The sequence below is a fragment of the Canis lupus genome, chromosome 13, assembly GCF_003254725.2.
Source record: "Canis lupus dingo isolate Sandy chromosome 13, ASM325472v2, whole genome shotgun sequence".
NCBI classification, from domain to species: domain Eukaryota; kingdom Metazoa; phylum Chordata; class Mammalia; order Carnivora; family Canidae; genus Canis; species Canis lupus.
The window spans coordinates 9,003,708-9,028,788 of NC_064255.1; the positions used below are offsets into that span (position 1 = coordinate 9,003,708).

At 34.7% G+C, this 25,081-nt stretch overlaps 1 protein-coding gene across 1 annotated transcript in view; it reads right to left on the bottom strand.

Moving 5' to 3' along the window:
- Positions 1-25,081, bottom strand: part of EIF3E (eukaryotic translation initiation factor 3 subunit E) — a 53,083-nt gene that overhangs the window by 3,641 nt on the left and 24,361 nt on the right. Inside the window, exons 8-10 of the mRNA XM_025450145.3 lie at positions 15,572-15,698; positions 14,672-14,773; positions 12,986-13,095 (exon numbers count right to left, since the gene is read on the bottom strand). Of these exons, the coding sequence (XP_025305930.1) occupies positions 12,986-13,095; positions 14,672-14,773; positions 15,572-15,698 (339 nt within the window). The remainder of the gene's footprint in view (positions 1-12,985; positions 13,096-14,671; positions 14,774-15,571; positions 15,699-25,081) is intronic.

Genomic DNA, 25,081 nt, shown 5'->3' on the forward strand with positions numbered 1-25,081 from the left:
TTACCTAAAGCTGAACTCTAAAGGTAAAAGATTTTCCACAACATACTCAGTATTTTATCACATTCGATAGCCATTTATCTTTTGTGTGTCTCCTGCATCCCCCAAAACACAACTCTTTAAAGTGAGGTCAAAAGCATTTTACTCTGAAAAAAACAAAAGAAACTGTACTAAATATATTAATACTCCAATGTTTAAGACCACTATATTTTGTTTTAAAAGAGCAGAAAATTTATTCCCATTAAAGCTACAGATTATGTGGAGTTGGTATTACAAACATGTTTTTAAATGATAATATAAAAGCTATTTATGAAGGTGGTTTAAGTAGCTAAACATTTAATGACACATTCAGTCTTGAAGTCTAGGTTATCTGTTGGATTCTTTCTCTTGCTGCCATATACAACTGAGAAGACCTAGAATTCTCTTTAACCACTGCCTCTTATCTAACCATTCTATTACTATCATGAAAGACTCCTCTCCACCAGCCATACTAAATTTCTCCATTCATTAAACATGACCAGTTTTCAATCACTTCAGGGCCTTTGCATATACTGTGCCTCCTGCTCAAAAAAAGGCTCATCCATGTTCTTCTTCATTTAGCTAGCTGTTCTAAGGCTCTCAGCTATATCAGTATCCTCATAAGCCTTCCAAGACTTCTCTGCAAGCTGTAACATATCTGTTTGATGCTTTCATAGCCCCTTTATTTTCTCTGGAGCAGTCATAACAGTTGCAGTTTTTTCTGCTGAATATCTGCTTTTATGATATACTGCATAGATAACCAAAGATCATGCACCATAGCTTCTTTGTTCACTGCTTTCTATCCAGCAATTAGCAAAATGCCCAGTTTATAGGAGTCGATTAATAAATATTTACTGTCTGATTCCTAAGCTGGTCACTCCCCTAAGTCCAGGCTCATTACTATTTCCCCGTTTTTTAACGAATTTACTTCTCCAGTCTCTCTTTAATCTATTTTTACATAACTGTCAACTAACCAGTTTATGCCCAAATTCCTTTTAAAACTTTAACAGAGCCTTTCTACCAAAACAATAAAATCCAAACTTCTAAATTTCTCATTCATGGTTCACTACAATTTAGGTACAACCTCGTTTTCCAACCTCTCATTATTCTCCCCCATGAGTACCATATGCCAGCCAAACCAAACCAATTACCTTCCTTCCTTGCCTTTCATTCAACAAAATATGAACTATTAGATGCTAATGACAAATACGTCTATTCCCCACTTTTATAAAGTTTACGCCAGGCGATGGGCAGTAGAGGACAATCACTTAATCCCCAAAATATATAAATTATTATAGATGAAAAAGATGGAAAAAAAGATGAAAAAGTAGAAGGAGCTATGTGAGATGCAAAAAAGTTTACTAGTTTTAGTTTGGAGGCTTGGAGATATATTATTTAAGGAAATATTTAAGGTCAGATTTTAACATAAAAGAAAGAAAAGTCTATTCTGCATAATAACTTCATGTAGAATTAATTTTTTTGTCCTTCCTTTCTTTGCATCCATATTCTGTCTCATATTCCAACATAGCTGGGGCAAAATGGCAACATACATCAAGACCCACAAGTACTGGGGCATCCCTGGGTGGCTCAGTAGTTTGGCATCTGCCTTCGGCTCAGGGCATGGTCCTGGAGTCCCTGGATCGAGTCCCACATCGGGCTCCCTGCTTGGGGCCTGCTTCTGCCTCTGCCTGTGTCTCTACTCCTCTCTCTGTGTCTCTCATGAATAAATAAAATCTTAAAAAAAAAAAAAAAAGACCCACAAATACTGCAAGCTGATCCATAATCCTACTCTGGGGATTTACTGCTTTGCATTATGCTTGTTGATCTTTTTATGTATTAAAATCAGGTCAAAGCAAAACCTGAAATAAGGTCCATGAAGTATTAGTAAATTATTGATAGCATCTCAGGTTATCTAGGCTACCAATCACTCCGAGAGTGAATTACAGAATATGGCAATAGTCCAGTTCCTTTAAATAACAGGAAAATATATAGAATAAGAGAAATTAAATGACAGAAAGCCTCAAAATTGACAATTCTTACAGTCTACCGATTTTATGCAAAAATAGTAAAGATTTAAAAATAAAAATATAAATTCAAGCTTAAAAACAAAAAGCTGGTTTAAGCTATCCTATACAATGCTTATCTTAAAGTAATTCAGCTCATCAATAAAATACAAAATGTATCAAAATGCAGAACTTCTGAGAAAAATATCTAATTTGGTCAAGATTTTAAGCACAAAAATAATTTTCTGATTATTCAGATTATATAGAAAAATCTCAATCTTGTCCAGACAGCTTAAATATTTTGTGTAAATATTCCTTAATAGATATCTTCAAGTTGACTAGCACTCCTTTTCCTTTCCCAAGTGATGCAACAACATATTGAGTACGTTAAATAAGAAATACATATGGAACCACAAAAGATCCTAAACAATCAAATCAACCTTAAGCAAGAACAAAGGTAGAGGTATCACACATCCTGATCTCAAACTATATTACAAAGCTATACTAATCAAAACAGTATGGTACTGATACAAATAGACAAATGGAACAGAATAGAAAGCCCAGAAATAAACCCATGCATATATATGTGGAATTGACTTCCAACAAAGGAGCCAAAAATATACAATGGGGAATTGTATATTCTTTGATTATATATTCTTCAATAAGTGGTGTTGGGGAAACTGGACAGCCACATGCAAAAGATTAAAACTGGACCACTATATTACACTATAAACAAAGTTAACTCAAAATGGATTAAAGACTGAAGACTTGACTGTAAGACTTGAAACCACAGACATCTATTAGATCGCACAGGTGTGCTAAGTTCCTTGACATAAGTCTTGGAGATGACTTTTTGGATCTGACACCAAAGTAAAGATGACAAAAGCAAAATTAACTAAGGGGACTATTTCAAACTAAAAAGTCTGCACAGCAAAAGAACTCACCTACAAAATTAAAGGGCAAGCTACCAAATGGGAGAAGATATTACAAATGATAGAGCTAAGGAGTTAATATCCAAAATACATAAAGAACTCTACTACCGAATAGCAAATAAACCTAAATAATTCAACTAAAAATTGGGCAGAGGATCTGAACAGACATTTTCCCAAAGAAGACCTATAGATAGCCAACAGGTACATGAAAAGATAGGCAACATCACTAATCATCAGGGAAATGCAAATCAAAACTATAGTGAGATATTATCTCACACTTCTCAGAATGGCTATTATCAAAAAGATAAGAAATAACATGTTGGAAAGCATGTGGAGAAAAGAGAATATTTGTACGTTGTTGGTGAAAATGTAAACTGGTGCAGCCACTATGGAAAACAGCACAGAGGTTCCTCAAATAATTAAAAATAGAACTACCAAAACAAAAACACGAAACTCAAAAAGATACATGTATACCCATGTTCACTGCAGTTAATTTACAATAGCCAGACATGGAAACAACTTAAGTATCCCATTGATGGAGGAGTGGATAAAGAAAATGATAAGCATCTAGCTATTTATAGGCCATAAAAAAGAATAAAATCTTGCCATTTGCAATTCCATGTATGAACCTTGAGGTCATTATGCTAGGTGAAATAAGAGAAAGACAAATCCATGTGATCTCACTTATAGGTGGAATCTTCAAAACAAAACAAAACAAAACAAAACAAAACAAAACAAACAAAAAGCTCATAGATACAGAGAACAGATTGGTGGTTACTAGAGGTGGTGGGTGAAGGGACAGATAAATGGATGAAGAGGGTCAAATGGTACAAACTTCTAGTAATAAAATAAGTCATGGGATATAAAGTACTGCATGGTGACTATAGTTATTAATACTGTACTGCATATTTGAAATTTGTCAAGAAAGCAAATCTTAAAAGTTCTCATCACCCCCCCAAAAAAATACTATGTGTGGCTATGGGTGGTAACTTAGACTTATTGTGGGGATCATTTCATAATATATTCAAATATCGAATCATTACATTGTATACCTGAAACTAACATGTCATATATTAGTTATAGCTCAATAAAAACCCTAGAACTATCAATATCCCTTGAAAAATGAAAAATCATTGATATTGTATCAATAATTGATACAATATCAATAATTATCAATAAAATAATTGTCAATAAAATAACTGAAAGATGTAACATCAGATTTTTTTTTAAGATTTATTTATTCATGAGAATACATAGAGAGGAGAGAGAGAAAGAGGAAGAAACACAGGCAGAGGGAGAAGCAGGACCCATGCAAGGAGCCCGACGCGGGACTCGATCCTGGGTCTCCAGGATTATGCCCTAGGCCGAAGGCGGCGCTAAACCGCTAAGCCACGTGGCTGCTCAGAGATTTGTCTTTAACCTACAGAAGATTTGGAAGATGATGCGAGAAAATCTCCCACAGTGTAGAACACAAAGAGATGGGAAATTGGAGAAAAGATTAAAAAAAAAAAAATAGAAGTCTGGTCCAAGAGATCCAATATTTAACCAACAGCAGTTCCCCCAAAGAATAAACAGTGAACATAAAAGAAAATAATTCACTTAAGAAATAATTTAAAATATTCCCCAGAACTAAAGATGAATTTCTAAATTAAAAGGGTCTATCTAGTATGAAGAATTAAAATAAACCTATACTAAGGAATATCACTGTGAAATTTCAGAGCAATGAGGATAAAGGAGGAAAAATAAACCCTTCAAATTGCTAGAGAGGAAAATACATGATCAAGGATAAAAATGGCTTCTGACTTCTAGAGTAGAAAGCTAGAAAGTGATAGAACAATGTCTTTAAATTCTGGGATAAAGTAGTTTTCAACCTACTATAGTACCATGCTTAGCAATACCATTATTCAAATATGAGAGTAAAATGGACATTTTTAGGTGTGAAAAATTTACCTCTAAAGCAACCTTCCCTATAAAGCTACTGAAGCTTTACAATAGTAAACCAAGAAAAAGGAAGACAATGAAACTGCAGCTCTATCACAGGAGACAGACTAAGGTAATCTCCAGAACAAATGACAAAGGGAGACAGGTATTCCACCAAGGCACAGAGAACAAGTCCAGATTTTTTTCCCCCAGGAGATATAACTGATAGAATAATCAATCTTGAGAAGAGATTTATAAATTGGCAAAAAGTATGAAGTATAATTAATAATGAAGACAATAAGAAAAACAACTAAGCAAATGACAGTGGGTCACAATGATCAAGTCTAGGGAGCATAGCAAATACTAAAACATATCACAAATCTACCTTTTTCGAAACAATTTGGTCCTGACTCAGGAATCAAGACACAATCAGATTAAAGGGTTCAGAAAAAGTCCCACATACAAATGAGAATTTAAAACGTGATACAAGTGGCATTTCATATTAGTGGGGGAAAGGATAATCTTTCAACTGAACACAAGAATGATAAGAAGCCAACAGCCCTACTGCTGATAGGGAGAAATTTTCAGTGGTCTGGAAAAAAGATCAAAACAGGCATAACATTCCCTGAAGCTGAAACCTAACCCTAAACAAGGTCCTAACTCTTGTCAATTCTATGAGGCTGAGAAAGGTTAAGAAAGCTACAGAAGAAAAGTCTAAAGCTAGTAGAGGTTAGTTCATGAAGCTTAAGGGAGTTACTTCTAGAACATAAAAGCACCCAATGTGAAGTTGTATTAATGTAGAAGCTGCAACAAGTTTTCCAGAAGATCTAGCCAAGATAATTAATGAAGGTGACCATACCAAACAGATTTTCAAGTAGAGCCTTATATTGGAAGAAGATGCCATCTAGGACTTTCTTTTTTATTTTTTTTATTTATTTATGATAGTCACACATACAGAGAGAGAGAGGCAGAGACATAGGCAGAGGGAGAAGCAGGCTCCATGCACCGGGAGCCCGACGTGGGATTCGATCCCGGGTCTGCAGGTTCGCGCCCTGGGCCAAAGGCAGGCGCTAAACCACTGCCCCACCCAGGGATCCCGCCATCTAGGACTTTCATAGCTAAAAAGAAGTCAATGCCTGGATTTAAAGCCTCAAAGGACAGACTGACTCTCTCATAAGGGGCTAATGTAGCTGGTGACTTTAAGTTTAAGGCCCTTATGAATTATGTCAAATTTACTCTGTGCTCTACAAACAAATTATGTCAAATTTGCTCTATGCCTGGATGATAGTACATCTGTTTACAAAACCATTTACTGAATATTTTAAACCCACTGTTGAGACCTAATGCTTAGGAAAAAAAGATTCCTTTCAAAATATTACTGCTCATTGACAATACACCTGGTCACTCACGAGCTCTGATGGAGATATACAATGACATTCATGTTGATTTTGTGCCTGCTAACACATGATCTGTCCTGCAGTCCATGGATCAAGGAGTAATTTCAAGTTTTATTAAGAAATAGCCTTTCCTAAGGCTATAGCTGCCATAGATAGTGATTCTTCTGATGAATTTGGGCAAAGTAAATTGAAAACTGTCTAGGAAGGATTTACTATTAAGATGTCATTAAGAACATTTGTGATTCATGGGAAGAGGTCAAAATAGAAATATTAACAGGAGTTTGGAAGAAGTTAATACCAAGCCTTATAGATGACTTTAAAAAATTCAAGATGACAGTGGAGAAAGTAACTGTAGATGTGGTGGAAATAGCAAGAGAACTAAAATGAAAAGTGGAGTCTGAAGATGGGACTGAAATGCTGCAATCTCATGGTAAAACTTAAACAGATGAGGAGGTGCTTCTTATGGCTTTCTTGAGATGGAATCTACTCTTGGTGGAGATTATTGGAAATGACAACAAAAGATTTAGAGTATTACATAAACTTAAGTTGATAAAGCAGCAGCAGGATGTGAGAGAACTGACTCCCAATTTTGAAAGAAGTTCTGTAAGTAAAATGCTATCAAACAGTATCACATGCTACTGAGAAATCATTTGTGAAAGGAAAAGCCAGCCAATAGATGTGGAAAACTTCACTGCTGTTCTAAGAAACTGCCGCAGCCACCCCAATCTTTAGCAACCACTACCCTGATCAGTCAGCAGTCATGAAAATCAAGGAAAGACCCTGCACCAGCAAAAGATTATGATGCACTGAAAGATCAGATAATGGTTAGTGTTTTTTAGTAATAAAATATTTTTAAATTAAGGTATATACATTGTTTTTTAAAGACATAATGCTATAATGCACACTTAACAGACTATAGTACAGTGTAAACACAACTTTTATATGCACTAGGAAACAAAAAAATTCTGACTAGTTTTATTATGATACTCATTTTATTGCAATTGCCTGGAACCAAACCCACATCTCTGAGGTAGGTCATATATTACTTTTGGTTAACACAGAAATGCAAAAAGGCTTTTAAAACTATTTCATCTTCATCTGGAAGTGCACCCTTCTATATTTTTCCTTAATATCAGGAAGTATAATTATGAATATAAACTGCTGTGTAATAATAAGAACTTTAAGAAAAATATTAAGATTTAAAATGTTACTTATAAATCAAGTAGAATGGCTTCATAACTTAAAGAAATGCAAGCGTAGTTTGCAAATACCTTCTTTTGTGAAAAGCCAAACTAACTTCCTTAAAAAAATTACACAAGTGTACACTCCAACATGTTTATCACACACATTCAAAATATTACTTCCATACTTTGTTTTTATCTACAATTGAAAACTGGTCCAAGAATTATTCTAGAACAGCTTTTAAATTTCAGACACACATCATATCTGATAAATTATTCAGCTATACAAAATTAAATCCCACCATAGTAATCTTTTTTGACAGATGCTGCATACTTTATGGTAAACAGATTGGTTATTTATCCTACAAATCTATAAGACTGTATATAAACTGATAAAAACATTCTTAATATGCATTTTTATAAAGATATAACTATCACATGTGCTCAGTCATAAGTCAAGAAACCTATCAACTAAGAATGTTCCAAATCACAAATAGAATTGTTTAATAAACAACCTTGGTTTTATACTATGTACTATTCTCTTCAGCATTTAAAATGTGTTGACTATTAGACAGTAAGGAGGACAGAGACAAATCCTTCCTTCTCTGCCCCCCCCAAAGATAGAGTATCAAATAATTTTAGATTAATTAGAGGCAAAGATAGGTCAGCACAAGCTAGTGAATGGAATAATTTGTAATGATTAGTATACAGTGGAAGAGAATTTACTTTGCAGCTTAAAATATTCCATTTTGGGGCACCTGGGTGGCACCTGCCTGTAGCTCAGGTGATGATCCCAGGATCCCAGTATTGTGTCAGGCTCCCTGCTCAGCGGGGAATCTGCCTCTCCCTCTGCTCATACTCTCTCGCACTCTCTCTAATAAATAGATAAAATATTTTTAAAAATTCCATTTAGTGAGTTACCAGGGTTCATTAAAGCCTCAATCTAAATTACTTCTCTGACTGATTTTCCAACATACTAATTATGCCCATGTCATTTTAATTATATTTTTCTTCAAACACCTATCATAATTTATAATTTTATCTTCATTTAGTATGTTTCTTCTGGGATCCCTGGGTGGCGCAGCGGTTTGGCGCCTGCCTTTGGCCCAGGGCGCGATCCTGGAGACCCGGGATCGAATCCCACATCAGGCTCCCGGTGCATGGAGCCTGCTTCTCCCTCTGCCTAGGTCTCTGCCTCTCTCTCTCTCTCTCTCTCTGTGACTATCATAAATAAATAAATTTTTAAAAAAAATAGTATGTTTCTTCTTCTGGACTTAAAGCTCTGAGGATGTGCTCTCTACCTTCTACCAGTGTGTGGCCAGAAGAGGCACTCATTAACATTTGTAACATTTCCTTCTCTGAACACCTGTACTAGTTACACTGCTATTACTAATTACATCATAATCATGACACATAGTGTATTTATCCTCTTGGGAAAGTTGAACATTACCTTTTAAAAAAGTTTTTGCATATCCTTAAATGACAGAATTGTAGAAATGGTTAACAGATGAGAAGGTATCAATGTCAGTATGCTGGCTGCAATATTTTACTACAGTTTGTGAGATGTTATTCCAAGATGTTATATTGGAAATGTCAACTGTGTAAATGGGAAACTGTATGAAGAACAAAGAGGATCTCTTTATTATTTCTTACAACTGCATGTGAATCCAGAACTATCTCAAAATAAAAGGTGTAATTAAGAGGTCTTACAGAAGAATTACTTAAAGGAGCTTTAAAAAAATATAGATGCCAAGATCTCCTCCCCAGAGAATGTTTCAGTTTTTTAGGGGTCGGACCCACCCTTCTTTCTTTCTTTCTTGCCTGCCTGCCTGCCTGCCTCCCTCCCTTCCTTCCTCCCTCTCTACCATTTAGTCATTCATTCATTCATTTTAAAAGATTTATGTATTTGAGAAAGAGTGCATAGGAACACAGTGGGGTGGAAGGGGATAGAAAGGGAAGGAAAGAAAATCTGAAGTAGACTCTTAGCACAGAGCCTGACCCAGGGTTCAATCCCATGACCACAAGTCAGTTAAGATGCTTAACTGACTGAGCCATTCAGGTGCCCCTCAGTCACCCCTTATTTTTCTTTTAAAAGCTTCCCACTTGGAAAAAAAATTCCCACTTGATTCTACTGTGCTGTGAATACTATAAGTCATTACTTTAGAGCAAATGTTTCTACCCAAGGCTGACTATACTTGGGAAGATTTAAACTCATATTCTCAAACCCTGATCCTAGAGATTCTGATTCAGAAGATCTGTGGTGACTCCAGAAAATCTATTTATTTTAAGTTGCTGTTATTTTAAGTTCTGTACAGCTAGGTTAAAAACCTGGGTTACAGAACAATGATTTTTTTCTACGTACTGTTTAAAGGTAAGCATTAAGCTTGGTAGATTATTATCATGGATTTCAAATCCTTGGGAGTCTGAATTAAGATGATTTCTGAATTTATAAAAGGCCAACTTAAATGCCTATTTTAAACCATATTCCTAACCCATTTAAACAGTTTTAAAAAAGGAAAACCTGGAGTGCCTGAGTAGCACAGTAGGCTGGGTGTCCAACTCGTGGTTTTGACTCAGGTCATGATATCCAGTCCCATGTTGGACTCTGTGCTTAGCACAGAGCCTGCTTAATGCTTAAGATTGCATGTATGTATCTCTCTCCATCTGCCCCTCCCCTAACTATTTGCATGTGCACGCTTACTCTCTCAAAAAAAAAAAAAAAAAAGCCTAATCCCTGGACTAAGTCCTACTGGATACACACCTTAGAGATCTCATTGTTGCTCTAAGTCGAGTATTTCTTTTTTCACCTGAAGCTATATATTCTGCTTTGCCCCTATCTTCTTAATTCTTTATATACTAAAAATACCAACTCACTGACTTTTCTTTCCATTACGTTAACAGGCTGTGAATGTGCGCCTAAAAAACTGGCAACCTGATGCAAGTTCTTAATCTTGGATGTGCTTTCGAATAACCACTCTGAAGGTATAGTACAGTAGCTCTGTTATACAACATAGCAGAGCATACTCAGAAAATCTGATCCAAAAAGTTTGAGATGGCTTCAGGGAATGTGTATTTGTAAAACAAAATGAACTTATTAATAATTCTAAGACACAAAATTAAACAATGACTTATGGTTTCCATCTTTATCTTCTTTTAGTGAAAAGACTAAAGACAAATTAGTCTAAATCTGATATTTCTAAAAATATCATTAGTTCACAATGAAAAAGAAAAAAATTGATTTTCTAAAAAGATGTTTTATTTATTTGACAGAGAGAGTATGAGAGAGCACAAGCAGAGGGAGTAGCAGAGGGAGAAGCAGACTCAGACTCGCAGGACCCTGGGATCATTACCTGAACTGAATGCAGATGCTTAACACTGAGCCACCCAGGTACCCCAAAAAAGAATTTATAGTGAGGCACAATACAATGAATGCCAGAGACCTATTAGAGTCCAGGCTCTCCATTAAATAAGACCTAAGCAGCTTAATGTCTCTGAGCCTTAAGTTTTCCAGCTATAAATAAGGAATCATCTCTTTTTCTGGTATAAACAGTGTTTCCAGAAATCTTATGGCTCTACAGAAGTAATTCAGCAGTCAAGAGGAAAGCTGAATAGCAGGCTAAACAGCATGAAGGGGCTCTGACTGGACTTATACACACACACACTAATATATATATACATACTGCTCATCTGAAAACAAGCATAATACACACACACACACACACGATTTAAAAACCACGGTTGTAGAACTTGAAACTTGAGCCACATTTAAAGTGCTCAAAAACTACCAGAGGACTACTGGCAACTATACTGAACAATGTAGTTATAAAAGATTTCCATCACTGCAGAAAAAAGTCCTATTGTTGATGATTCAGCAACTGTGCACTGCTGGATCAGAAACTCTTAAGATTTTTTCCAACTCAAATTCTTCCTTAATATTTGAAGAAAATGCATTAATATAAATCACTGAATTAGAAAACATTTCACAGGTAGCCAAAAACATTTAAACAACTAAAATAAAAAGGAAACACTATCATTGGAAAAGAGAAAAGACTTCTGGACTTTAGACAGCCACTAGAACTTTAACCTGAAAATGCTTTATTTAGACTTTGTTCAAAACTATAAAAAACTACAGGAATCAAAAACATAAAAACTACACTGGTATCAACTTTACAAAGAAAAAAAAATTATTCATTCAACAAATATTTATTGAACACCTATACTGTACTAGACTGGTATATTGTGTGTACTAGACTAGTATACTCTGTATACTACGTGCTAAAGGTATAAAAAGGAGAATTTGTTTTCAAAAGAGTCATAACAGAGATAATTAAGTTAGTTCTAGATAAAACAAAACACCCAAATGATCATATTCTAAAGAGAAATAGGGGAAAAGTCCACAAGGAAAACCAAAGTATTGGAATCCTTCTATCACAAGGCTGAAATTATACATCTTTGGGGGGGGAAAAAAAGGCAGCACAAGAATTCAGTTATCTATTGTCCACTACCATTTCACATATGATTCATCTCTTTATTTCACAACCAATAACATATTAGGAATTGAATGTATTATTTAAGAGAATCAAATTTTTTTAATTATATGTCTGCTAGCTTTAGTAAAGTACTAATAAAACTGGTCAAGGCTTTAATTCCCATAGGAAAAGCCTCATGACTACATGATACTTCTACTCTGAAAAACCACTTCAATAACAACCCAGTAATAATAGGCAAACAAGTACGGATGCCTCAGCAAAACAAATGGCACTAAAGAAAAACTTTGGTCTACACACAATTCCAAAGAGACAAACATTAAAGTAATTTTTTAAACATTTATGGAGCATATTTAGTTTTGACTTCTTCTGTGGCCAAAAGGGCGCTAGTTATTTTTCAAATTCTAATATGTAAAATTAGTTTCTAATAGGTTATATAAGTTTCACAATTTTTCCACCAATAATTTTCTCACACAACAAAGAAAATTTCAACTGAAATTCACCATACTTTCCATGTTTCAACATTTTAGGATGTCATAGGAGTTTACTATATGAGAATTCAAATATATAATTAAATGAAACAAACTCAATTAACTGAAATGATTACCAAATGTGGTCTTTCAACAGTATTTCCGATTCACTAAGGGCTAACTTCTTCCTTATTTGAACTTCTGTTGAAACCATTCTAAAACTGGCTATTTTTTATTTTTCTTTTCTCCTTTCATAAGGCATAACAGTATTCTTTAAAAAGGTAACTGACAATTATCGTGATACTCCCCTGAAGTTACCATTTCCAAAAATCTTGCTATGCCACACATGTAGAAGCTAAAGAAAGTATTTCTGAGTCTGTAGTATTAGCATCCCGAATAAAAACAAAAGTTAGGATTTTAAATAAATCACTATCAGATTGTTTTCTTTTTCTTCTAAAGCAAAGGGAAATAAAATAAAAATCCAATTAACTGGAATTCTATGAAGTGTCATTTTACAGTAAATGGAAATTTCCAGGAATTTAAAAGTAGAAAAATACAAATCAAATCAGGGTGTTCTTACTTAATGCTGATACACTGGTGGATGCGACAAAAAGTCTCAAATATGAAGAGACGAGCATTTTCAATGAAATCCTCAAGACAAGCCACCAAGAAGAAGTCATTCACAAGTACCTATGTATGAAAATTTAACAAAAAATAATTAATAGCACTGACAAGCAATTTTCAAAAATGTGACTCAAAATACTTCCTGTGCTTTACTCATTGTTCCAGTTTACTACAGTTCTCTCACCTAATATCACAAGTTCTATATACCACAGCACCTTATATATATATATATATTTTTAATACATATATTTTTTGTGACAAACCACAGCACCTTCTAGAACAGTATGTTCAAGCCTCTAACAATTTAAAGAGATAAATGAATGCTACAAGAAAAAACCTTAGGCACTGCCATGTTTTCTTGTTCTACTGATGACTTGAGCAACCTTGTGACAAAGTAGTTTTGTCCTGTTCATTATCCTACATTAATGCTTTGTAGATAACATCTTTTCTAGGTTCTTAAAATAGTTATGAACAGACTAAAATATGCATATTTATATGTAAAGTAAGTAGACTTGAAAATAAAGGAAAAAAATTCAAGGCTTTGGCTCCTACTTCACAGATGGTATCATAATTAAAAGAGAATATTTTAACTTCATTAGTGTCTATTTAACAAATGTACACCAATACATAACACTGCATATAACTACATGAACACAAATTATCACACTGTAGTCTATTTTATATTTTGTCCAATGTGTGAAAATCACCTCTGAAGTTCTATTACATGATAATTTTCTTTTCCTTAGAGAAGATCTTAGTTCTTGAACTAATTCTTTATATTTTGTGTTAATATTTGGGTTTGAAAATGAAACTGACAACTAATAACTTTGGATTTGGTAAATGCATTTAAAAGGTAAGTTCCTGGGTAGCCCCGGTGACTCAGTGGTTTCATGCTGCCTGCAGCCCAGGGCCTGATCCTGGAGACCCAGGATCAAGTCCCATGTCGGGCTCCCTGCATGGAGCCTGCTTATTCCTCTGCCTGTGTCTTTGCCACCCCCCACCGGCCCGTGTCTCTCATGAATAAATAAATAAAATCTTTAAAAAATAAAAATAAAAAGTAAGTTCTTCATTTTTTTTTCATTTAATTTCTTAAAATTCTGCAAACTAACATAAAAAAAACAGAAATCTGACTCACTCAGTTGCTCCGAGGTGCTTTAATTTCTATCAATTAACAATAGACATTATTGTTAAAAAAAATACACATCCTTATACCTTAACTGGTTTATAGCAAATGTGAAGTACAATCATGTGAAAAATTCTAAAGATAGGCCCACTTATGAAACAAATTGAGAATCAGACTTAGCATGTGCAATTTTATACAATCTTACACGTACCTATGAAGTACTTCATATATTTACTCATATAAGATAAGACATGGAATTACGGGTATATGTATTAATTTATAATGTCACCAATGTTTTAACAAACTACTAATAAAAGGGATACAATATGGCAACATAAAAAATGTCAAAAAAAAAAAAAACTCATAAAAAATGTCTTTACCCCAGCACAATTCTAAACAAGTATTTTAAGACTAAGGTTTCTGATTTAATTACTAAAAAACTGCAAGTTAACTCTTACAATATCCAATATCCAAACATTAAATAATGTTATTAATGTATAAGTAAAAATTCATACTTACTGATTCGCATTCCCTCAGCTTTTTCTGAGCCCCATCAAAATCAAAGTTAACATATAAGCATTCAACAAATTCTGTAATTGGGTCTTTATATGTGTAAGACTCCTGTAAAATTAAGTCAAAGGTAGGTTGGATCAGATTTTACACTGTTTGGTAGACTGCCTCTAGAATATTCTAATCTTCATGTTTTCTCCTCCCTTACCATTAATTTCTAGCAAATACCTAGTGTCATCTTCTTGAAACAATTGCTCATATCCTGATTCTAGGCCACTCCTTAAGCTTATAATGCCTTCCAGACTGAGTTCTGTACATTATCATCCTACAACCATTCCACCAAAGGCTTTCACGTTCCTCTACTGCCAAAAGTCTCCCTTAGTCAATAAACAGTGATGAACCATCCCCAAGTATGTAAGGGTATTCTTATTTAATTTATTCTTAGGTCAAATAAGTAAGCTCTTTTTCCAACCCATAGTTATTGCTGAGAAACTTGCTAAAATCAACCAGTAGGGCCACAGCTTTTGTACAATTGGAGACTATTAATATTGTATCCTATGTAAAGATCACTACTCTGGAATTATGTAGGTAAGCCATCTCCCAAAAGACAGTGCCAAGCTCCAAATCTCCTTCACTCTTTGCAATAAATGCAACACTAATATAGAAGACACATTTATCCACCTAGCAGAGAGCACTATTTATTCATATCACATCTAACATAAGTATATCTTGGAATTAAAGAGAGTAAATTCCCAGTTGAGTATCCTGGGCTCCGTTCTCAATATATATACTGCATATATCCTTTTTTCCTATTTTTAAAACATTTTTACCTTAACATGTTTACCTAGAAACATATGTTAGATCTAGTTTAGACACATTTTAAAACTTAATAAAGATTTTAGTTTTTACCTGTTGAATAACTTTAACAAGATCTTTTAGCACCTGTCGGCGTTTCCGAACATCTTTGTTTGTTATGACGGCTGTAGTCAAATATCGCAGAATATGTGGACACATTGTCTGAATTGCATTAAGGTACCTATAGTAAAAATTTAAATAACTTTAGTATTTTTAAATTTAATAACACAGTTTCTCTAAATCTATAATCAACCACGTGTGATTCAAAGAAACACCTGAATGGCCAATTAATTACATTGTGCTGTTTCAGTAACGGAAGACTGAGAATACTTAAGAATAATTATAAGGACCATCTCCTCCAAGGAAATGAAAAAAACAAAAGTTTGAGGAGAATGCCAGCTTTTATGAAGACTCACTTCAGAGGTAAATAATCCTATTATTATTGTAACAGGATTTGGGAAGGCCCCTATACATGCTGCCAGTCTGTTCCAAAAGATTGCTAAGCTATGGCTTTCAGTCATTCACCTTCTGGAAAAATGTGTGAAAACTTTCTATGTGCAAATCAGTCATCATAATCAGAAAATGAGGCACTTAAAGTTTCAGAGAATGAAAGACTGGAAACTACAGGGAGAAAGAAACTGTTACAGTATTATAAGGCTCTGGTTAAACTGGTAACACCGGGAATTAGAAAGGAAGGATTAGATGTCAGACAAATGTCAACAGGGGCTCAGCTAATATTTGACAAATCCTGCGATTCTGATGCAGCTGGCCACCCTCTGTCACTTGGTGTTTATCCTGTATTCCTCCTGCTCAATTTCCTTAAATAGCTCCATAATTTTTTTTTTCTTTTTTAGCTCCATAATTTTTATCCAAGAAGTACCTTGAAGTGTCAGGCAGTATGCCAACCTCGGAAATACATGTCAATACAGTCCATTACTCTGGGCTGAATATATAAACCCCAAAGTACCATCCAGCTTCATCTCCCACCAGACCATCACTGACTGCTTCCTGTTTTTCTACTTCTTAAAGCTCACTCCACATATTCTCCCAAACACATCCCTCTGGAAGCCTAAACTCTAGCCATCCTTCAGGATCCAGCTCAGGTACCTTATCTTCCAAATTCTTCCAGACCATGATATTAATAAATCTTTGTATTTCATCATGTAGTAGATTACCAATAAAATGTTGTTCGAACTCTTTAGAGGACCCTAGACACTGTTAATAATCTAACAATTAATAATATTTAGTCCCTCCTTAAATTTCCTCTAAACAAGGCAGAGAATAAAAAGAATCAACACTCACTCAAGAATAAACCACTTTCTAGAGAAAAATAACTAAGTAAGTCGGCTAAAGTTTCATCATCTGAAAAATTATGCCTGAGTTTCAGGCAGAAATTTATAAATTGCAATCTTCATTCAGAATAACTTTTTGTCTCAATACTCTCTTATCAGAGATCTCATGCACAAACACAGGAAAGGATGACTGTTTTCCTCAATATTAATTTTCAAGTAAGTAATTTTAAATAGGCATTCCTGGAACTAATAAACTTATCCATATAGTTTAAAAAACTAAGTTTATGGTATGAAATGTTAAACGTATTTACTTATCCTAGCTTTCTATTACTGCACCACATATATCCTCATTGTTTTTAATATAGGAGAACTTCTTGGGAAATCAAATCCCACTCTTGGAGAGTATATGGCAGGGGTTAGAAAAAACTTTTCTAAAAGGCAGATAATAAATATTTTAGGTTTTGCAAGCCAGGAGGCACAACTGAGAATATTGTATAGGTACTTATATGTAAGAAACCAAAAAGAAAACAAATTTCCTGGGGGAACCTGGGTGGCTCAGTGGTTGAGGAACTGCCTCTGGCTCAGGTCATGATCCCAGAGTCCTGGGATGACCCCTCCCCCCGCCCCACCACTGGGTTCCCTGCAGGGGGCCTGCTTCTCCCTTGGCCTATGTCTCTGCTGTGTATTTCACAATAAATAAATAAATAAATAAATAAATAAGCGAACAAACTTTAAGAAAGAGAAAACTTTCCAAAATATTTTATTGATAAAACTCAAAGTATTAATAGCGGAGTATGATCTTTTAAATAACTTATTTACTAATGAGAAGAACAGCATTTATCTATTGGGGATAATTTTGCTTAATTGCATTCAAAGTTAAAGATCCTAACATTAAAACTTACTGCAAATGTTTATCTGTTAATGCTGTTCTTAATTTTACATACTCCGTTCTTTGTAAATGTGTTTCATGAACCTAGCTCAAAAACTTCTCAATTGACAGAAATGTGATCTTAATTTAGCATATTTATCAGCTGGGAGGCATTATAGAACTCTGTTAAATTATTTTGATATTGTCCCTTATGATACTACATTATAGATAAATCACTTCCAATTCAATAGCACAGTTAAGTGAATTTGAAATATGGAAATTTCCTTTGTACCTAACAATGAGGCCTAAAACATTCTGGAACTGTAATTTGAATTTGAAAAATGGATCTACTATAAATCTGTGTGGGAATGAAGGTCTCCTTTTTTGTTTTATCATGTGAAAGAATGGAAAACAAAGCAGCTGGACATTACTTCTTATTCATTCTATGTTAGTTGTCATCAGAGTGACTGCTAAAATATAGTTTTCTTATTTATTTATTTATGAATGATTGTCACAGAGAGAGAGAGAGGCAGAGACACAGGCAGAGAGAGAAGCAGGCTCCATGCACCGGGAGCCCGACGTGGGATTCGATCCCGGGTCTCCAGGATCGCGCCCTGGGCCAAAGGCAGGCGCTAAACCGCTGTGCCACCCAGGGTTCCCTAAAATATAGTTTTCCATATAAATACTATTTTACTTTGACATTTTAGGGTGAATTAAGACACAGTAACACATTATAGCAAAGTTAATTTCCAGAGCCATCCAAGGCTTGATAATTATTTTTGAGGGCAATTTTTCTCAGAAAAAATTCAATCTTGCCCTGAGCTCAAAAAAGTCACACTAAAACTTTGCCCTTGCTAAGCCATCCAACTGTTGTTAAGTAGGGAAAATCAGGATATTCTATTTCTGACAAAAATTCATGGACAACGGTTAAGTCCACAGGAGCAAATGAAGTTCACTGTTGACAAAAATGGTTCAAAACTATACCACATGAGGTGCCTGGGTAGTTCAGTCAGTTAAGCATCCAACTCTTGATTTCCGCTCAGGTCAAGACCTCAGAGTGGTGAGATCAAAACATGCATTGGGCTCCATGCTGGGCATGGGGCCTGCTTAAGTTTCTCTCTCTTCCTCTCCCTCTGCCCCTAACCCTTGTTCATTCTCTCTCTTTGAAGGAAGGACAGCTAGCAGGCAGGTAGGCAGAGAACACACAGATTCAAGTATTTGCCACAAAGTATCTGGTCTCAATAGGTTTTGAACTTTTTTTTCTTCCACAGGTATTTGCCACAAAGTTTTATATCTTAGCAGATTCCACTTCAGGTTTTATTAAATTAGTGTTTTGTCCACCTTGAAAGTATTTTCACCTACACCTGTTCCACATAGACTATTCATAAAGGTATATTCTTTAGTCATTTCAAATCCAACACTGATTCCTCAAATCAACAACTAAGCCATTTGGTAACATCTGTTGACTCCTCAAGACCCAAGGAAAATCACTAAAAATCACGTGCCTTGTTTTTTAATTGATTATTGACATTGTTCCAGATAACTTCAACTCTCAGTAACTGTTCTCAACCAAAAAGTTAGTATTTTTAAGCAAGTTTATTTTTTCTGAACATTATTTCTTCAGCTACTTCAACTGAACATGATTTAGAATCATCATTGGTAAAATGGCGTTCCCTACCTGGTGAAACAAGAGCCACTCAGAAATTTATCTGCTTGAAGTCTTATTTTCACTAATTTTTGTGAGGAAATTCAGCTATAATGACATTTTAAATTTCCTAATTCTTCTGATGCTTTGCTGTCAGTTGCAATATTATAATGAGTGCTTACAGTCTTGCAATATAAATTAAATTGTACTCTTTCAGCATACCTATAGTGTCAGTTCAATGCTTTGCTTTCTAATTCAGAACAAAATAATCCCCACTCCATTGTGCCTTAAAAGCACATTTGAAGTCCACTTTTCTTGTTTTGACATGATGAGTATGCACTGGTAATAAAAGTGGTGAAGTATTGCAGTATGGCAATATAAACAGGGCCCCAGAAACATTGGCCAGGTGTATGTGCAGCATTGTTGGTTTCATAATGCACTGAGTAGCAGTGTGAGGCAACAAGAGTACAACAGTATATGATCCCTGTCACAACAACTCTGTCCTTATAGTTCAAAAGCAGCCAAAGACACTATACAGATCAATGAACATGGCTGTGTTCCAATAAATTTATGGACATGAAAACTATAGTCTCAATGTAATTTTTACATGTCACAAAATATTTTTCTTTCAAAAATTTTTTAACCATTTAAAATGCAAAAGCCATTCTTCAATCATAGGCCATAAGAAAAAAAAAAACAAAAAAAGAGGCAGTGGCCCACAGTCCAGACCCTTAGTATACAGTATTACCATGGCTCTAGACTTCCAAACAGGAACTCCCTACCTTCTAGAACAGAAGTGATCCTTCCTATGTATGTATATCTACATAAATCAATACATAAAGAAGGGGAGTGAGGGATAAAGTGACTCTTAAGTTATCTTAGTTCACAATCTTGTAGGATCAGTGATGATATGTTTTATTTTAATTAAAATACAAGCAAAATCACAGATGTGGTTTAACAGTCTACACATGTCTGCTGTACTATTTTATTCTATTTCTTTCTTGTTGTCTCTTTTTCTGTCAACTGAAATCAGGATCAATGTTCATCTTTACTGGACTCTTCTAACTTTTCCAGATCTTACTGATCTGGAAGGAAACTGTTAAACCTATTGTATTTATAATGCACAATACATCAGTACTTAGTTAAATATGTTTTTAAGCTACTTCTTGTATTATTTGTTTGGATTATAAACTATTTAGGGATAGAGGGTGTAACTCCTCTATTTTTGAAATCTAATTTTATTATTTTTCCTTTCTTTTTTTAAAGTAGGCTCCACACCCAATGTGGAGCCCAACTTGTGGCTTGAACTCACAACCCTGAGATCAAGACCTGAGCTGAGATCAAGAGTCAGACCTTAACAAGTGAGCCACCCTGAGATCAAGACCTGAGCTGAGATCAAGAGTTAGACCTTAACAAGTGAGCCACCCAAGTACCCCTATTATTTTTTTCTTTTAAATAGAAACATCAATATTTATTGTATTTAAGTATAATTTCATGATAGGTAATTAAAAATGTTTTAGTATATTTTTTCTCTAGTAAACCCTGCTCCAATTATACAGTTTTATGGAAGTTTTTTGCAGTGTTTTCTAATTGCAAGTCAGATCATTTAGTAATCAAGACAAAACATCCCAAAATAAAAAAATATATAAGTAGCTAATGTGCCAGATGCTATCATAACACAGAGAATAAAAATTCTGTCCTCATACATCTTATACTCTAGAAGGAAAAATAAAGCAAGTATAAGTTATTTATTTTAAAGGCATTAAGTAATTAAATATCAAATATAAAGTAGACACAATACATAGACAGGACTTCATGAAAGTTGAAATAAGCCTGAGCTGGATCTTCAAAAACAGGCAGGCTGAGATAGGTATAAAAAAAGAAGAGAAGGGCATTTCTGGAAAGACAGTCTGAAAAAACAAAAACAAAAAACAAGGCAAGTAACTTAGGAGAACTTCAAAGGATAAACTTTAATTTTAAAAAAAATTTTTTTTAGATGGAAACCTTAAATGTCATCATCTTGTGCTAGATTAGCTAAAATATCTGCATGAGAAAGAGTTTTATCAGGAACAGTCCAAAAACAGGAAAAATAGAGACGGAAAGGTCAGTCAGGACAATTTCTGAATACCACCCAGTTGACTATTAACAGTAAAACTTGAAATTTCTTAGGCGGGAACCCCGGGTGGCGCAGCGGCTTAGCGCCTGCCTTTGGCCCAGGGTGCGATCCTGGAGACCAGGGATCGAATCCCACGTCGGGCTCCCAGTGCATGGAGCCTGCTTCTCCCTCTGCCTATGTCTCTGCCTCTCTCTCTCTCTCTGTGTGACTATCATAATTAAATAAAAATTAAAAAAAAAAAAAAAGAAATTTCTTAGGGTGTTTATGTTTTTAGTTAGAAAACACTCAAGGCAGTGTTTGACTCCAACTGAACTTTAAATCTTTTTACAATTGGAGAGTAAGTAACTAGGGCATTGTATCACAAATGCATTCTTTTCTCTAATAGCCTATGAACATTTCTTTGTCTTATATTTGATACCTTATCTTATAGATGTTACATTTAAAAGTTCAACATTTTTCAAATGTGCAAATCATTTCCATTTTAGATTCAGAATAAATTATGTCAGAAATGGTAATATATATGATGTAAAACATTATTTAACCTGCACTGGTACCTAAACTTTCACTTCAAGGACAAAAGTATAAATTATCAACTAAGAACTTTTCTGTTCTACAAAAAAAAATTATGTCCAAAATCTATATTAACTATCAATTTGATGTAGTTTTATCGATTAATATACTCAATGAACCACATTTAATTGTATTATTGTGCTATTAGAAATTGAAAACAGGGGTGCCTGAGTGGCTCAGTTGGTTAAGCATCTGCCTTTGGCTCAGGTCATGATCCCACAGCAGTCCTGGGATGATCCCTGCATCTGACTCCCGGCTTGGCCAGAGCCTGCTTCTCCCTCTCCCTCTGCCTGCAACTCACCCTGCTTGTGCTCCCTGTCACATAAATAAATAAAATCTTAAAAAAAAAAAAAAAAAAAAAAAACCTGAAAACAGGAAGAGTAACTTCTCCACAAATTTCTAGTATTAATCAAAGACAACTGAAAGCACATACTGATTGCAGACCTACAAATGCAAATGACACTACTTACTGGTAGGTACTCCACAATCTAGAAAAATGGCTAACACAATGATATGCCAAGCCAACTAGTTATATTTTTGTATGAAAAAGATTAGAATCAAGCAAAACTCAAAAAGAGCCATGAAGACATTACTAATGTGGAAGAAAAAACAATGGTAACCTGACCTTATGGTAAGTGAAGAATAAGCACAGTATTTTAGTGAAAAGTGAAAGCTATAATCCTGCAGGAGTAGTTATTTTCCACTTGTGCTAACACACTGTTTAAAAAAAACAAAAACAAAAAACAAAACAAAACAAAAAAAACACATACACACAAAAACACAATTCCACAGCCATGAAGTTTCCTTATTGAGCAGTTGAAAATATCCAAAAATTGATTTATGGTGATGGTTGCAGTATCTGGTAAAGTTACTAAAATTCAATGAATTGTAAACAAACAAATAAATGAAAATTTGAGTATCTTAGCACAAATTGGGATAGTGGCATCATTCTATGCTAGCACTGTTTTTTTCCCACTACCATACTTGCAGTCAAAAAAAAAAAAAAAAAATAGCAAGCCGGTGCACCTGGGTAGCTCAGTGGCTGAGCATCTGCCTTTCACTCAGGTTGTGTTCCTGAGATCAAATCCTGCATCAGGCTCCCCACAGGGAGCCTACTTCTCACTCAGTCTCTATCTCTGCCTCTCTCTCAGTGTCTCATGAATAAATAAGTAAAATCTTAAAAAAAAAAAAAAAAAAAAAAAGCCTGTTTAAACTACGTCCTTGATTAGGCAGTACAAATTATTGATTAAAAATAAAATTTAACCCCTCTATACTAATCTTTTTAATATTCTGTATGACTTAGTGGGAAGTATGTATAATGCTCTTCTGCAATATACTTCAGTGTCTCAGTTATTTTAGGGAAAAGCACTTGTAAGATTGAGTTTTGTAAGCTTACTTGTTTCTCTCACAGAACACTACTTTTACTTAAAACAATGGATGACAGATAAACCAAAGCTATTCAGAATTGGGTATTTGGCAGATATTTTCTAGAAAATTAAAAGTGAGCCTAAACTTTAAGAAAAACAAATGATAAAATTAGAATTTTCCCAGAAAAAGCAGAATTTTTGAAAATATCTGTCAACCAAGAGCTTGACTACTTTCCAGTACTTTAAGCCTTTTCTAATAGGTTTAGTGGTGATAGTAATGAGTGATCTTTTTTTTTTTTTTTTTAAAGATTTATTTATTTATGATAGACATAGAGAGAGAGAGAGGCAGAGACAGGAGGAGGGAGAAGCAGGCTCCATGCCGGGAGCCCGACGCGGGACTCGATCCTGGGGCTCCAGGATCGCGCCCTGGGCCAAAGGCAGGCGCTAAACCGCTGAGCCACCCAGGGATCCCGTGATTTTTTTTTTGGTATTGCATGTGAACATAATTTGGAATATCTGCCTAACTCATGGATCCAAGATTTCCCAACCAATGTATGATGTTATATAGAGAAGTACAAAATCCATCAAGTGCAAGACTGACCACTATAGTTTAGGATTCAAAAAACCAAGTAAGGTTTCAGATTCCACTTATAATAACCTTTAAAGTACCACTACTTGAGTTTTTTTGGATTACCAAAAAAGAATATTCACATCTGAAAAGGCTTTATTAAAACAGCTTTTCTTTTTCTTTTTTTTTTAAGATCTTATTTATTTATGAGAAAGAGAAAGAGGCAGAGACACAGGCAGAGGGAGAAGCAGGCTCCATGCAGGGAGCCCAATGTGGGACTCGATCCCAGGACTCCAAGATCACACCCTGGGTCAAAGGCAGGGGCTAAACCACTGAGCCACCCAGGGATACCCAAAACAGCTCTTTTCTAACTATAAGTATGTGTGAGACTAAGTTTTCTTCATATCCTTCAGAAAAAAATAACATCAGGTATGAAAGTAGGTATAAAAAATCTAGTTTATGCCAGAAATGGAAAAGTCTGCAAAAATGTAAATGTCAACACTCTCACTAAATTCTTAAGTAATTTTTAAAAAATGAGTCAACTATAATCAATTTACTACTTGTCAATTACCAAATATGTCAACTTTCTTTTTTAATAAATATCCAATAGCTCCCCTGTATCTATGTTAATTTAGGTCCTGCAGGGAGTGCAAAGCTCCCATTGGATATTCCAATAGAGTTCTATTTGCCTTATAAAGATAAATGAAGGCTATCTCTCTATATAAAACATACTTTTTTTTCTAATGCACCAAAATGACCAATAAATCCATCACATCCTTTTAGTGGAATCACTGAGAAACAAAACAAAACCATCTCAAATTTCTTTCCTCATTAACTGATCTGATAAAGTAACACTTGTGTCACTTAGGACATTTCAGGTTTTGGAGAAAATCGTACAAGTGTATAACAGTATTCCTTGTCATTTTTATTATTATATCACTTCCCATAAAAAGCCATTTCATTTCTAATTCTTTTTTCATTCTTGAAATGAAATTATCAGGTTTAATATTAGTAATTTCAACATTGATAATTTTCATTGCCTTTGTTGTGTTTTTCTGTACTTTCAATCAAGGTTTTAAAAGCTGAATAAGCACTCAAAAATATGAATTAATCTGAGTGTTGCTTTGACAAAATTTTG